Below are 13,494 nucleotides of genomic sequence, written 5' to 3'. Positions count from 1 at the left end.
TCCAATTAAAAAATAGGCAGAAGACATGAACAGACATTTTTCCAAAGAAGACATCCAGATGGACAACAGACACACGACTAGATGCTCAACATCACTCATCATCCGGGAAATGCAAATCAAAACCACAGTGAGATATACCTCACACCTTTTAGAATGGCTAAAATCAAAAAAAGAAAAAAAAAAAAAAACAGAAGAAAGAACAAATGTTGGCAAGGATGTAGAGAAAAAAGAACCCTCTTGCATTGTTGGTGGGAATGCAAACTGCCGCAGGCAGTCTGGAAAACAGTATGGCTTTTCCTCAAAAAGTTAAAAACAGAAGTACTCTATGATCCAGTATTCTCACTACTGGGTATTTACTCAAAAAATACAAAACCACTAATTCAAAGGGATACATGCATCCCTGTTTATTGCAGCATTATTTGTAATTGCCAAATTATGGAAGCAGCCCAAGTGTCCATGAATGGATAAAGAAGAGGTGGAATATACATGTATATCAATATTATTCAACCATTGAAAGGAATGAAATCTTTTTAATTTGCAACGACATGGATGGAGCGACAGAGTATAATGCTAAGCAAAATAATTCAGTCAGAGAAATACAAAAGCTATATGAGTTCGCTCATATACAGAATTTAAGACACAAAACAAAGACAAAACAAGAAGAGAAAGAAAGAGAGACAAACCAAGAAACGGACTGTTAACAATAGAGAACAAACTGGTGATTACCAGAGAGGAGGTAGGTGGTGAGGGAATGGGTGAAATAGGTGATGGGGATTAAAGAGTTCACTTATCACGACGAGCACTGAGTAATGTATGGAATTGCTGAATCCCTGTATTATCTACCTGAGACAAATATAACACTATATTTCGACTACACTGAATTAATATTTAAACACTTAATGAAAAAGCCCTAAAGAAGTAGGAAAATATTCCATACTAATGGATTTAAATTCTCAATATGGATTGAAGATGACAGTGCTCCCTGTCGATGTATAGGTTAAATGCGATCCCAATCAAAAGCCCATCAAGATTGTGTGTGTGTGTGTGTGTGTGTGTGTATGTTGAAGGGCTGATTGTAAAATGTTCATGTGGAAATGCATAAGATATAGAAAAAAATCTTGAAGAAGAACAAAGAGGACCTTCCACTACCAAATATTGATTACTACTACAAAGCTATAGTAAGTAAGACAGTGTTATAACGGTGAAAGGATAGAACGGAATAGAAAGCCCAGAACCAGTTCCATATATATTTGGTTACCTGACATAAGATCAAGGCACCGCTGCATTTATATATACTGTGATTCCATTTATAAAAATAGCAAGAACAGGAGGGGCGTCTGGCTGGTTCAGTGAGAGGAGCATATGACTCTTGATCTTGGGGTATTGAGTTCAAACCCCATTGGGTGTAATGATTACTAAATAAATAAAGAAAGACACTTTTAAAAAAATTGCAAGAACAGGAAAAACTAATTTTTGATGAAGAAAAGTCAGAATAGTGGTTACCCATACGGGAAGAGGTGACTAGAAAGGGGCACAAGAAGGTAATTGAAGAAGATATAAAGAAATGGAAAGACATTCCGTGCTCATGGATTGGAAGAATAAATATTGTCAAAATGTCAATACTACCCAAAGCTATCTACACATTCAATGCAATCCCAATCAAAATTGCACCAGCATTCTTCTCGAAACTAGAACAAGCAATCCTAAAATTCATATGGAACCACAAAAGGCCCCGAATAGCCAAAGTAATTTTGAAGAAGAAGACCAAAGCAGGAGGCATCACAATCCCAGACTTTAGCCTCTACTACAAAGCTGTCATCATCAAGACAGCATGGTATTGGCATAAAAACAGACACATAGACCAATGGAATAGAATAGAAACCCCAGAACTAGACCCACAAACGTATGGCCAACTCATCTTTGACAAAGCAGGAAAGAACATCCAATGGAAAAAAGACAGTCTCTTTAACAAATGGTGCTGGGAGAACTGGACAGCAACATGCAGAAGGTTGAAACTAGACCACTTTCTCACACCATTCACAAAAATAAACTCAAAATGCATAAAGGACCTGAATGTGAGACAGGAAACCATCAAAACCTTAGAGGAGAAAGCAGGAAAAGACCTCTCTGACCTCAGCCGTAGCAATCTCTTACTTGGCACATCCCCAAAGGCAAGGGAATTAAAAGCAAAAGTGAATTACTGGGACCTTATGAAGATAAAAAGCTTCTGCACAGCAAAGGAAACAGCCAACAAAACTAAAAGGCAACCAACGGAATGGGAAAAGATATTTGCAAATGACATATCGGACAAAGGGCTAGTATCCAAAATCTATAAAGAGCTCATCAAACTCCACACCCAAAAAACAAATAACCCAGTGAAGAAATGGGCAGAAAACATGAATAGACACTTCTCTAAAGAAGACATCCGGATGGCCAACAGGCACATGAAAAGATGTTCAACGTCGCTCCTTATCAGGGAAATACAAATCAAAACCACACTCAGGTATCACCTCACGCCAGTCAGAGTGGCCAAAATGAACAAATCAGGAGACTATAGATGCTGGAGAGGATGTGGAGAAACAGGAACCCTCTTGCACTGTTGGTGGGAATGCAAATTGGTGCAGCCTCTCTGGAAAGCAGTGTGGAGGTTCCTCAGAAAATTAAAAATAGACTTACCCTATGACCCAGCAATAGCACTGCTAGGAATTTATCCAAGGGATACAGGAGTACTGATGCATAGGGGCACTTGTACCCCAATGTTTATAGCAGCACTCTCAACAATAGCCAGATTATGGAAAGAGCCTAAATGTCCATCAACTGATGAATGGATAAAGAAATTGTGGTTTATATACACAATGGAATACTACGTGGCAATGAGAAAAAATGAAATATGGCCTTTTGTAGCAACGTGGATGGAACTGGAGAGTGTGATGCTAAGTGAAATAAGCCATACAGAAAAAGACAGATACCATATGGTTTCACTCTTATGTGGATCCTGAGAAACGTAACAGAAACCCATGGGGGAGGGGAAGGAAAAAAAAAAAAAAAGAGGTTAGAGTGGGAGAGAGCCAAAGCATAAGAGACTCTTAAAAACTGAGAACAAACTGAGGGTTGATGGGGGTGGGAGGGAGGGCAGGGTGGGTGATGGGTATTGAGGAGGGCACCTTTTGGGATGAGCACTGGGTGTTGTATGGAAACCAATTTGACAGTAAATTTCATATATATTAAAAAATAAAAAATTAAAAAAAATTTAAAAAAAATTAAAAAAAAAAAAAAGGAAAGGGACACAAGAGAACCATCTACATACTGGAAATATTCTAGGTCTCTCCTGGATTATGGCTATACAGGTCTATATGTATTCAAAATCTCATAAGCTGTATGCTTGATATTTGTGCATTTACTGGGTTTGTGTTGTACTACAATAAAAAGTTTTAAGAATATAAAAAGAAAAAAAATAAAAACACATTTTAAGTGGGAATCACAAAGCTATGGTGATAAATGCCCTAACATACTAAATTCTTTTAAACATTACAAATACTGAAAATGACACATATACAAAGATTACTTTGAAACCGAATGTAAACTATATTAATACTACGAATTTGAATTACAGATCCTTCACAAACATGAATATAAGGGTTTTTATATGCAAAATTTTAATTAATAAATTTAAATGATATAAATAAAATAAATATAAATGATAAAAATAAATAAATAATAAATTTAAATGATATAAAGAAAAACTTTAAAAGAATCTTTTGAGGGGCGCCTGGATGGCTCAGTCGGTTGAGCCTCCGACTTTGACTCAGGTCATGATCTCACAGTTTGTGAGTTCGGGCCCCATGTCAGGCTCTGTGCTGACAGCTCAGAGCCTGGAACCTGCTTCAGATTCTGTGTCTCCCTCTCTCTCTGCCCCTTCCCTGCTTGCACTCTCTCTCTCTCTCTCTCTCAAAAATAAATGAACATTAAATTTTTTTTTAAATCTTTTGAAAAAATTTTAAAGAGACTGTGTGCATATTTAAAAATGCAAAAGGAAGCAAGAACTGTGCACTAAAAAATAAATTTCCCTCCAGTCTGTCCTTTCAGCTTACAGACTGCTTTTTCAGAGGCAATTACTTTCCTGTGTATCTTTCTAGAAATACACAGGCGCATCCACAATCATGTATGTACACATTGTTCTCACGTACTTTTTTTTTGAAGATGGCAAAATACTATACATGCTGTTCTGCAACTTGATTGTTTCACTTAGTAATATTAGGGACTCATTCTCTATCAGGAAACAGTTTTTCCTAATTTTTCAAAAGCTCTAAAAAATATTCCATTATTTGGAAGTATCATAATGTATGTAACTGGATTTCTACTGTTTCTGATTTCTGTGGTAACAAATCATGCTGCAATAAATATCCATGTAAGCACATATCTATTTATTGAGTATATCAGCAAACACCTTAGTTGTTTGCTTTTTGATGTTTATTTTACTGCATTTCCATGACTGCATTATATCACTTCTCCCTTTGTGGTTCAATACAGTGCTTAGTTATCAATGTCTACCCAGAGGGATATAGAACAGAACATAGTGATAAGCTAGAACGAAACCCTGTCCTCTGGAAATTTGAATCCTAGGGAAAAGAAAACATAGGGCAGATGAACACATATTTTGCAAAGTTTTTCAAGTATAATATACCTGACCTGAACCATGTAAATCTTGTGTTTAATTTAGATCTATTAGTTATTTAGTGTATGAAGGAAATCCTTCTGAAAATTCAAGTGTGCAATTTATAGGTACCTGTTGATCTGGTTTGTCTTTTCCTTCCTTACTTCCATTCTTTTTTCTTTTTTACTTTATTCTTTGATCTTTATTTTATTGTCTATAACTTGATTCTTATTTCTTTTATTTTACTTACTTTATTCTTATTTATACTTTATCCTATATTACTTTATTCAACTTGGGGGATAAGCCACTGAGAGTGGGCTGCTGGTAGATTAATGCCAAGGAAAGAAAAGATCTTCTTAAGGTCAAAAGGATGCAATTGTTTTTCCTTTTGCAAATTAAGCTCTTTTAGTAATAATTAAGTCCTGGGGCTCCAAAAGTCCCTGTGCCCCAGGAGAGCTGGGATGATGGATCGGACAGCTCAGAATCTGACTGTAGCAGCTAAGTGTGTGCTTTATGCTTCATCATCTCAGAAGCTCACTGAGGAGTAATCTTCATGCTAAATAATTCTGCTTAGTCAAACACCATTGAAGCATTCGAGTCTTGGTTTGAGCCTGGACAAACTGTTGTTGTTATTGTTCTTTTAATGTTTATTTATTTATTTTGAGAGAGAGAGAGCAATCAGGGGAGGGCAGAGAGAGAGAGAGAGAGAAAGAGAGAGAATCTCAAGCAGGCTCTGCATTGTCCGTGCAGAGCCTGAAGCCAGGCTCAATCTCACGAACTGTAAGATCATGACCTGAGCCGAAATCAAGAGTTGGCCGCTTCACCAACTGAGCCAACTAGGCGCCCCTCACCTGGACAAACTCTTAACGCCACCAATAAATAGGTCATAAGCCCTCCACTAGCTCTTAAAACAACTTCACAGTTGATTTCTCTCTGTTAAAACAACAATGTACCTTTCTACTTTCCTGAATGGACCCTGCCCGATAGAATGAAAATTTATAAAAATGTGCCATGAAGTCATTAGTTCTATACCTAGGAAGACATTTGGAAAGAGAAGTTTTATAAACCCAGATGAGCATTGAAGGAAAACCCAACATCTTCTAACTGTCCCCATTCACCAAGGGCTTTCATTTTATAAAGAAAAAATGGAATAAAGTTAGTTTTTGCTAGTTCTAAATATGAATAATTTGATTCAATGTTTTCTAAATACCTAAACTCTGATGCTCTCTAAAGCATTGAGTATTTAGATATAACAGTTTTATGTCCCTGATGGGTGATAAAATTATCCATGTAAACGACTTGAAGCTTAGTGTTTATAACTATGGTGCCCTAATAGAAGCACCTTCCTCCAGGGATCATGAAAATACCCACATGGTGAAAAAAGGTTTCGCTTTTCGTTTGGTTGGTTTGAAGCAATGGTTCTTCTTGCTTTTTGCGTGGTTAGGATCCTCATTTGGAAATTATGGACTTCATTGCAGTATGAATATCACTGACCCGTGCATGGTAGAATAAGGAAAAAATACTGATAGGAAAAGATAGGATTCCGTAGGCAGAGAGAGAGGGAAAGGATAGGACCTGAGGTCCCGGTGGGGAAAAACACATTTTTTGGAGCAATGCTGGCAGGTCTGACCACAGCGAACCCCCTCAGGCGTAAGGGTCCTCTTAAGAATGTAACAGACCCCACCTACTCCCCCTCAGGTTTCCCTCAGGAATTTGAGCAAAGATAAGTAAACTCAAAATAAGTAGACATAAAACGTATGACTCACAAAGAATGGTATGGCCATAGACCATCCCTCAGACAATGGAAATGAGCCAATCAAGAATGGACAACCCAGCACCTAATTACCAAGCCAATAAGCATAGAACCTGAGAAGAAATATGGGGGAAGGGAAGCAGGGGCCGACCAGAACCTTACAAGGACTCTTGCCTATAGTCGTCAGGCATTCACTTTCCAATGTCCCCTCTCTTTAAACAGAGCTATGAAAGCTCTCTTTACGAAACTATTCTTCCTTACTGATCTCATACTCTAATAAGCTTTTGCCTGCGGCTCATTTTGTGCCCCCCTCTTCATTCTTCGAAGAGACTAGACAAGGAATCCCCAGTACTGAGGTCAGAAATCCTGCAACAGTATAAATGAGTCAACTTTTCACTAGGGATTAAAGAACTCAGTGCTTCAAAACACCTGTCATTTGGTAATAAGTGGAGTGAGCAGTTTTTTAGATTTTAACCAAATTCTCTCCTTTCTCACTCTTTCTTCTTTGCTTCCTTATCCCCCCCTTCCTCCCTTCTTTTCACTTTTTCTCATTTGTCTCCACTTTGGCCTTGTGCTAGCCTATTCCATGCTGTTCCTCTGAAGCCAAAGGGACAATAGGACACTGATTCGCCCTCCCAGAGCCAATTCTCTGGTGACCTGCTGTAATGGCTTTGCCCCCAGCGCATGGAAGATTGTTAAGGGACACGCCTGTCAAAAGCAGGACAGAAGGAGGTAATGCAGCCTCAGGAGGCATATTTTGTGTGTACACACTGATGATAGGATAGCCTGCCAGGGCTCCACCTATAAGAACTTGAGCCTAAGTGCCTTTTCTGGTCGGGTGTCAGCAGAGAGGAGAGCCGTGAGACACAATGAGCAGTAGTGTGGTAAGAAACCTTGGCACAACAGATATTTCATCTCACAGTGACTTTAGCTCCAAATTACCTAATTAGCCAGACAAGTTCTGGTAAACAAGAGGAGAATATATTAAAAGAAGAAAAAGATCAGATACATTCATCCTTTTTTTAATTTATGTTGAAAGGAATCAAACTTAAAACACTGGTCTAAAAAATAAAGCCAGATCACTTTTTTTTTTTTTAATCACCGAAATTCTAAACAGGCCATGATAGGAAAACCCACAGCAGTTCTTTCTTGAACTTAGCTTTCTTTCTTGAACTTTCTTAGCTCCCTTACCTAGGAAACTATTGCGTAAGTGAAGTACGTCAAGGTAAGATAAAATCATTTTTCCCCACAGAAATAGTCTCAGAAGTAAAGCAGCTGAACTATGTCACTAGCAAGAGAAGAAAAATCAGGCCTGATTAAGCAGGTTTGATATGTCCTTTCCTAAAATTTCCACTTTATTTGTAATACATTATTGAGCTAGATGATTATTTTCCTTCTTATTTTGGAGAAATAAATATATATTAATAGAATTTTAGGTACTTAATGCTCGGGGAAAATTATTACGTGAGTCCTTTTTCATTTTTTCTTTGCAATTCTGGGGGACTTTTGTGTTTTTGAAATCATTATTTCAGTCCTTGTTTGTTTCCTTATTATGTTATCTTTTCCCTTAAATAATTAAATTTGAACTAAAAGACAATGCAATGCTTGCTCCTCTCCAGAGTTGTTTGCAAATGTTTCTTTTTACTTCTTAGGAAAAAAACTAACAATTTTCTATGCTTGCATTGGGTGATTGTTTACAATGCTGTCATGCATTTGGCCCCCGGAAACGTAACTGGTAAAAAGAAAAAGAAGTGTAATAATAATATCCTATGTTGAAAGTGAGATGTCTTAGTGGGCTTAACTTTATTTAATCTTATTAAAAATTACTGTGTATCTTTTGGAAGTGAGTCTTCAACCTAAAGGAATCTATTCTGTTATGTTCTTAAATAACAAACAAAAGCCGGACTGCACTTGATTTCATGACAATTTCCTTGTTTAACAAAGCAGTAGACCAGCAGCCATATTTGCATTTGCTTACTTGCTTTTGTAATTTGGGACCAAGAGTTTATGATAGGGGCTTAAAGCATTATTACCTTTGACATTACCTTCACAATTCACACGCGTAGTGACTTTGTAAGTAAATAAGTTTAAACACTTCCCTAATATAGGTAACCATGCATCAGAAACATGAGATAATGCTATTAAGTTTGGGCAGCTGTTTCATACCCTGCTTCCTCCCACAAAAAGTAAATAAATAAGATGAAATAAATGATATTCACTTTACACACCTAGGAGGTTAAGTTGTTTCAATTCTTTCAGGGATTAAATTTTCAAAAATGAAACTTCAAACTCCAAAAATTATACCATAAACAATTGAAGAGTGTCTATTTTGTATGAGAATGCTGTCTGTCTATGGATATGCAGTGAAATGCTTAAGAAACTTTTTGGTACCTGTCAGCTATCTTTAAGGATGATTTTTTAAAGAATTAAAGAAAAAAATTAAATTCACAAAAATAAGATGAAAGGCAGAATAAAGTTAATTTGTTAAAAAGTTAATTGAGCATTTAAGATTTCATTATTCCATTATTTAAGATTTCATGGCTAAAGTGATAAGTAACCAAATAATTTGTGCTGTATGTTCCAAAATTGATAAGCTACAGTTTAAAAAGGATTTGAATAAGTCTTTGTCCTTCTTACCTGTGTTTGGTTTCTCAAGTTCAAATCCATTGCACAATATTTGACTGACAAAATTAAAACGTACCTAAAGAAAAATGTTAATTTGAGAAATTAACTTATTATATCCAGATCAAATAAAATGTGCCATGATGTTAAAATTTCAAATAGTACACATTGGAAAAAAAAATGGCTGAGCTATAGTAGCAAATACTGTAAATATTATTTTCAAAGGTAATTGTATTCTCATTTAGTGTGTTTTCCAAGTAAATCTCATGAGGACATGATTGTGGGTTTGTTTTTACGATGGACCAGTGAGTTTTCATTTCTTCTCAGGCCAAAGTCCACTCTACCTACCTGGCCTTAGAGCTCAGTAATGCTTGTCTTTGGTCATCAGAACTACACAGCCAGTCCGGGTACTGGAAAAACAAATCCAACCTCTGTCATACTCTGGGTGAGTCAGTCTCATTATTTTCACATTTTTAAAGGCAACAGCATAAATTATGTAACGTGACAGTTTAAACAGTGAGCACTCCCATGTGTCAAATTTGTTCCCAATATAAGTCTTGCAATCTGTGGACCAGGAGACCTCAACTTAAATTTGAATTCATGGATGGAGTTTCTAAATGAAAGGAGGTAACACACGAGATTTACAGAATTTATCATTTCAGTATCCCCCTGCCCTTTTTGGAGATTATTCATGTATAATTTTGTAGACTTTAGCACATTTTTAGTCGACCACAAATTGCTCTAAAAATCTAAAAACTTATTCTTCACATTGGAAAGAAAAATATTCCCTTAACTGAATAGTATGTATTAATCAACAGGATCCAAAGCATTTGCAAATACCCACAAGAGAAGTTAAGGGGGGGGGGGGGAGCACAATCTTTAGATTGTAATTATTTTTGAAGCTAAACATTAAATAAAAGTTCCATAAGTCCTAGTAATTCTTGACAGGTTTTATCCATCAAATTGGTTAATATAAGTGGCACAGAGAAAATTCTTGATCTGCCTATAGATTTGGAATCCTAAGTAAGGGCTACATATTAGTGCCCAGAACATGGGCATTTACCTGGGTTACTTAGGTGGTTTTAACTGGGTTACTTAGACATTGGATATTCATTCAGTTGTCTTTAGTCCCTTCCTACTTAAGGGATAGTCCTTAGACTAACAGCATTGGCATCTCCTGAGAGCCAGACTCTTAACCTCCACCCCAGAAACAGAATCTGTATTTTAGAAAGACCCCTGGGTGATTTGTATGTACATTAAAGTTTGGGAAGCAGTGCTCTTGGTCGGTAGGAAGTTCAGTTTAGGATTGGAAATGCAGCTACCTGGGCCTTTCTGAAAATTTGCCCACCAGGGATTTTCATTGTTTTTCTTCTTTCCCTCACAGAAAGGAGAGGAGCACAGTAATTTTGCAAAAGATTAATAGTACCCACAGGACAAAGACGATGAATTCACCGGAACTTTGGAATCCTCCGGAAGTCCAATTTTGCTTTGCCTTGGTCAACAATTCATGCCCTAGAAATGTGAGGTCTGTGCTGAGTGTGTGTGCCATGTATGTTGTCATGACTGGTGCTATAGTGATGACCATGTTGGGCAACCTGGTTGTGATCATTTCCATCGCTCACTTCAAGCAGCTCCAGTCCCCAACCAACTTCCTGATTCTCTCCATGGCCACAACTGACTTTTTGTTGAGCTGTGTGGTCATGCCCTTCAGTATGGTCAGGTCCATTGAGTCTTGCTGGTATTTTGGAGACCTCTTTTGCAAAGTCCACAGCTGCTGTGACATCATGCTCTGCACCACCTCTATTTTTCACCTCTGCTTCATCTCAGTGGATCGCTACTATGCTGTTTGTGACCCTTTGCATTATGTCACCAAAATTACCATCCCTGTAATAGAGGTCTTTCTACTCATCAGTTGGTCTATTCCACTTTTTTTTGCCTTTGGCCTGGTATTCTCAGAATTAAACATAGTTGGTGCAGAAGACTTTGTTGCAGCCATTGACTGCACAGGTTTGTGTGTGTTGATATTTAACAAGCTCTGGGGGGTGTTGGCTTCCTTTATAGCCTGCTTCCTACCTGGGACTGTAATGGTGGGGATTTACATACACATTTTCAGCGTAGCCAGGAAGCATACTAAGCAAATTGGCATGGGTCCTACCAGGAAACACGTTGGGTCAGAAAGCAAAATGAAAGTATCATCCAAAAAAGAAAGCAAGGCCACCAAGACTTTAAGCATAGTCATGGGAGTGTTTGTATTGTGCTGGCTGCCCTTTTTCATCTTGACAATCACAGACCCTTTCATTAATTTCACAACTCCTGAAGATTTGTACAATGTCTTCCTCTGGCTGGGTTATTTCAACTCCACTTTCAATCCCATCATATATGGCATGTTTTATCCCTGGTTTCGCAAGGCATTGCGGATGATTATCACGGGAACCATCTTCCACCCTGACTCTTCTACCCTAAGCCTATATCCTGCAGACACTTAGGCAATACTCTCCATTCTGTAAGATTCTTTCCTGGTAAGGAATCTTGTTGGATGCTCCTCCTCAAAGGTAAGGCCATAAACTTACTGGATAAGCATATTCTTCCAGTTGGTGTTATGGACATCTATCTAAGTAGGAGCAATCGATCTAGCGTTCTGGGTTTACCAGAGCTACCAAAGTGGTTAATTTCTGGAGTTCTGGGGAAGGCATCTCCAATAAAAAAACTCTGTCCCATGGCTTGCTGATTCCTGAATTCACAAAATTAGAGATTTAGAATTTCACTCCTTTGACTTAAATCAAATGGAGATTTTTTTTTTCTTATGAACATCGGAAGAGGAGACAGAGTTGGTCTTCACACTTATTGACAGCCATGCAGAGTTTATCTAAATCTTTCTTGAGACTATTGTTCTATCTTAGGGGAGCCTGGGAGAGAGCTTGAGAACATTGGGAGTCTGGATTATTTAGCATGTGATTGACTTGGAAGGGGAGAAGGAAGCAGACAGTTGTAGCTACTTTCAATTTTTTGGTTCTGACTTAAACCTCTTCAAAAAGCATTGAAGTGAATTTTGTAATATATTGGTAAAATTGGACTGTCTTACTGAATGAGAAGAATGAATAAATAAGAGTTTAGGAATATATTCTTTCTCCCTCTCAATATGTAATTATATATGCTGTATATATTTACAGCCTGTGTATATACACATAGGTGGTATTTTCATGTCTTTGGGTGTCTGTGTGTACATACTAATTATTCACTAAGGTTGAGTTTCATTCACAACTGAAGTTCTTTCCCTACCCCATAGTTTTAAGATAATACTTAATGCTGCACATGTCTCATCATGTCTTTTTTTTTTTTTTTTTTTTTTTGTCTTGCTCTTGCTTCTCCTACCCCATAAACTTATTTTGTCCTTTACAACCTTCTTTTCATCCTTCATACCATCCCTCTGTCTCTCTAATCTGGTGGTTCTCAATCAGGGACAGTTTTGCCCTTTGTGGCCATTCAGTGTCTGGAGATGTTTTTGGTTTTTACAACCAGGGTGGGATGCTACTGACATCTAGAGGGTAGAGGTAAGGAACACTGCTAAAGAGTCTACAATGCACAGAATATCCCCCACACTAAAGGATTATCTGGCCTAAGACTTCAATAGTTTCGTGGTTAAGAAATCCTGCTTTAACCTTAGTTAACCTCATAGCTTCAATATTCATGTCTATATATCTTTCTCTCAAGTATATTTATTTGCAGCTTATCCTTCCTTCCAAACTCAAGCCCCTCATTTCTTACTACCAATAGACTGCCATTTTGAATGTTCTACCAAGATCGCAAACTCAATGTAACCAGCATCTTCCTTCTATGCACATCCACCACCCCAAACTCATTTCTCTGACTCCTGCTTTGTGCCAGAGTTGAGTATGCACCGGTGTGTTGGTTCCTCATTAGATTATAAGCTTCTTCTGTGGGAAACTATGTCTTTATATTTTCCATTTTGTATCCCACAGTGCCTGGAATGGTTCCTTTCCCATTAAAATCTCTGAACATGTTCACTGGATAACTAAAACATATAAACTTTGAAGAACATGGGAGTCACTCAAATCCACCAAGATAAACAACTACAAAGCAAAGAATTCTAGGCAAGTAGGGACTCCTTCTCTTGGGAAAGAAGACGGAAGAAAAAGCCTATTTGTAAAGTAGAAATTGAACTGAATTTAATTCCTGTTTTCTTTGGTCACATGTGCACGATGTTGTACTGGGGAACTGGGGGACAGAGCCAGAAAAGGCACATAGTGGAAAAGGACTTACTGACTCAGAAACATTTGCAACACTCAAAATGAAGCTTTCATGCTCATATAGTGAGATTCCCAAGAATAGAAGTCAGATCTTCCCTTCCTTTCCTAATGCCTCAGTGGCGGAAGTATTTTACTGAAAGTTTTGGTTATGTAGAAATATTGTTGATTATCTAATGGATTGACAGATTGGGAAATTT

General features: G+C 37.6%; 1 protein-coding gene across 1 annotated transcript; it reads left to right on the top strand.

The window, feature by feature from the left end:
- The first annotated feature begins 9,378 nt into the window (after nt 1-9,378).
- On the top strand, nt 9,379-11,515 carry LOC122219175 (trace amine-associated receptor 4). The gene is made up of 2 exons (XM_042937411.1): nt 9,379-9,474; nt 10,414-11,515. The coding sequence occupies exon 2, from the start codon at nt 10,472-10,474 to the stop codon at nt 11,513-11,515; it is 1,044 nt and encodes a 347-aa protein (XP_042793345.1). The 5' UTR covers nt 9,379-9,474; nt 10,414-10,471.
- Nucleotides 11,516-13,494: the final 1,979 nt, after the last annotated feature.

The sequence above is a fragment of the Panthera leo genome, chromosome B2 (assembly GCF_018350215.1).
Source record: "Panthera leo isolate Ple1 chromosome B2, P.leo_Ple1_pat1.1, whole genome shotgun sequence".
Classification (NCBI taxonomy): domain Eukaryota; kingdom Metazoa; phylum Chordata; class Mammalia; order Carnivora; family Felidae; genus Panthera; species Panthera leo.
Note: the sequence above shows the minus strand (reverse complement) of the source record. Positions and strands in the feature narration are given on the sequence as shown.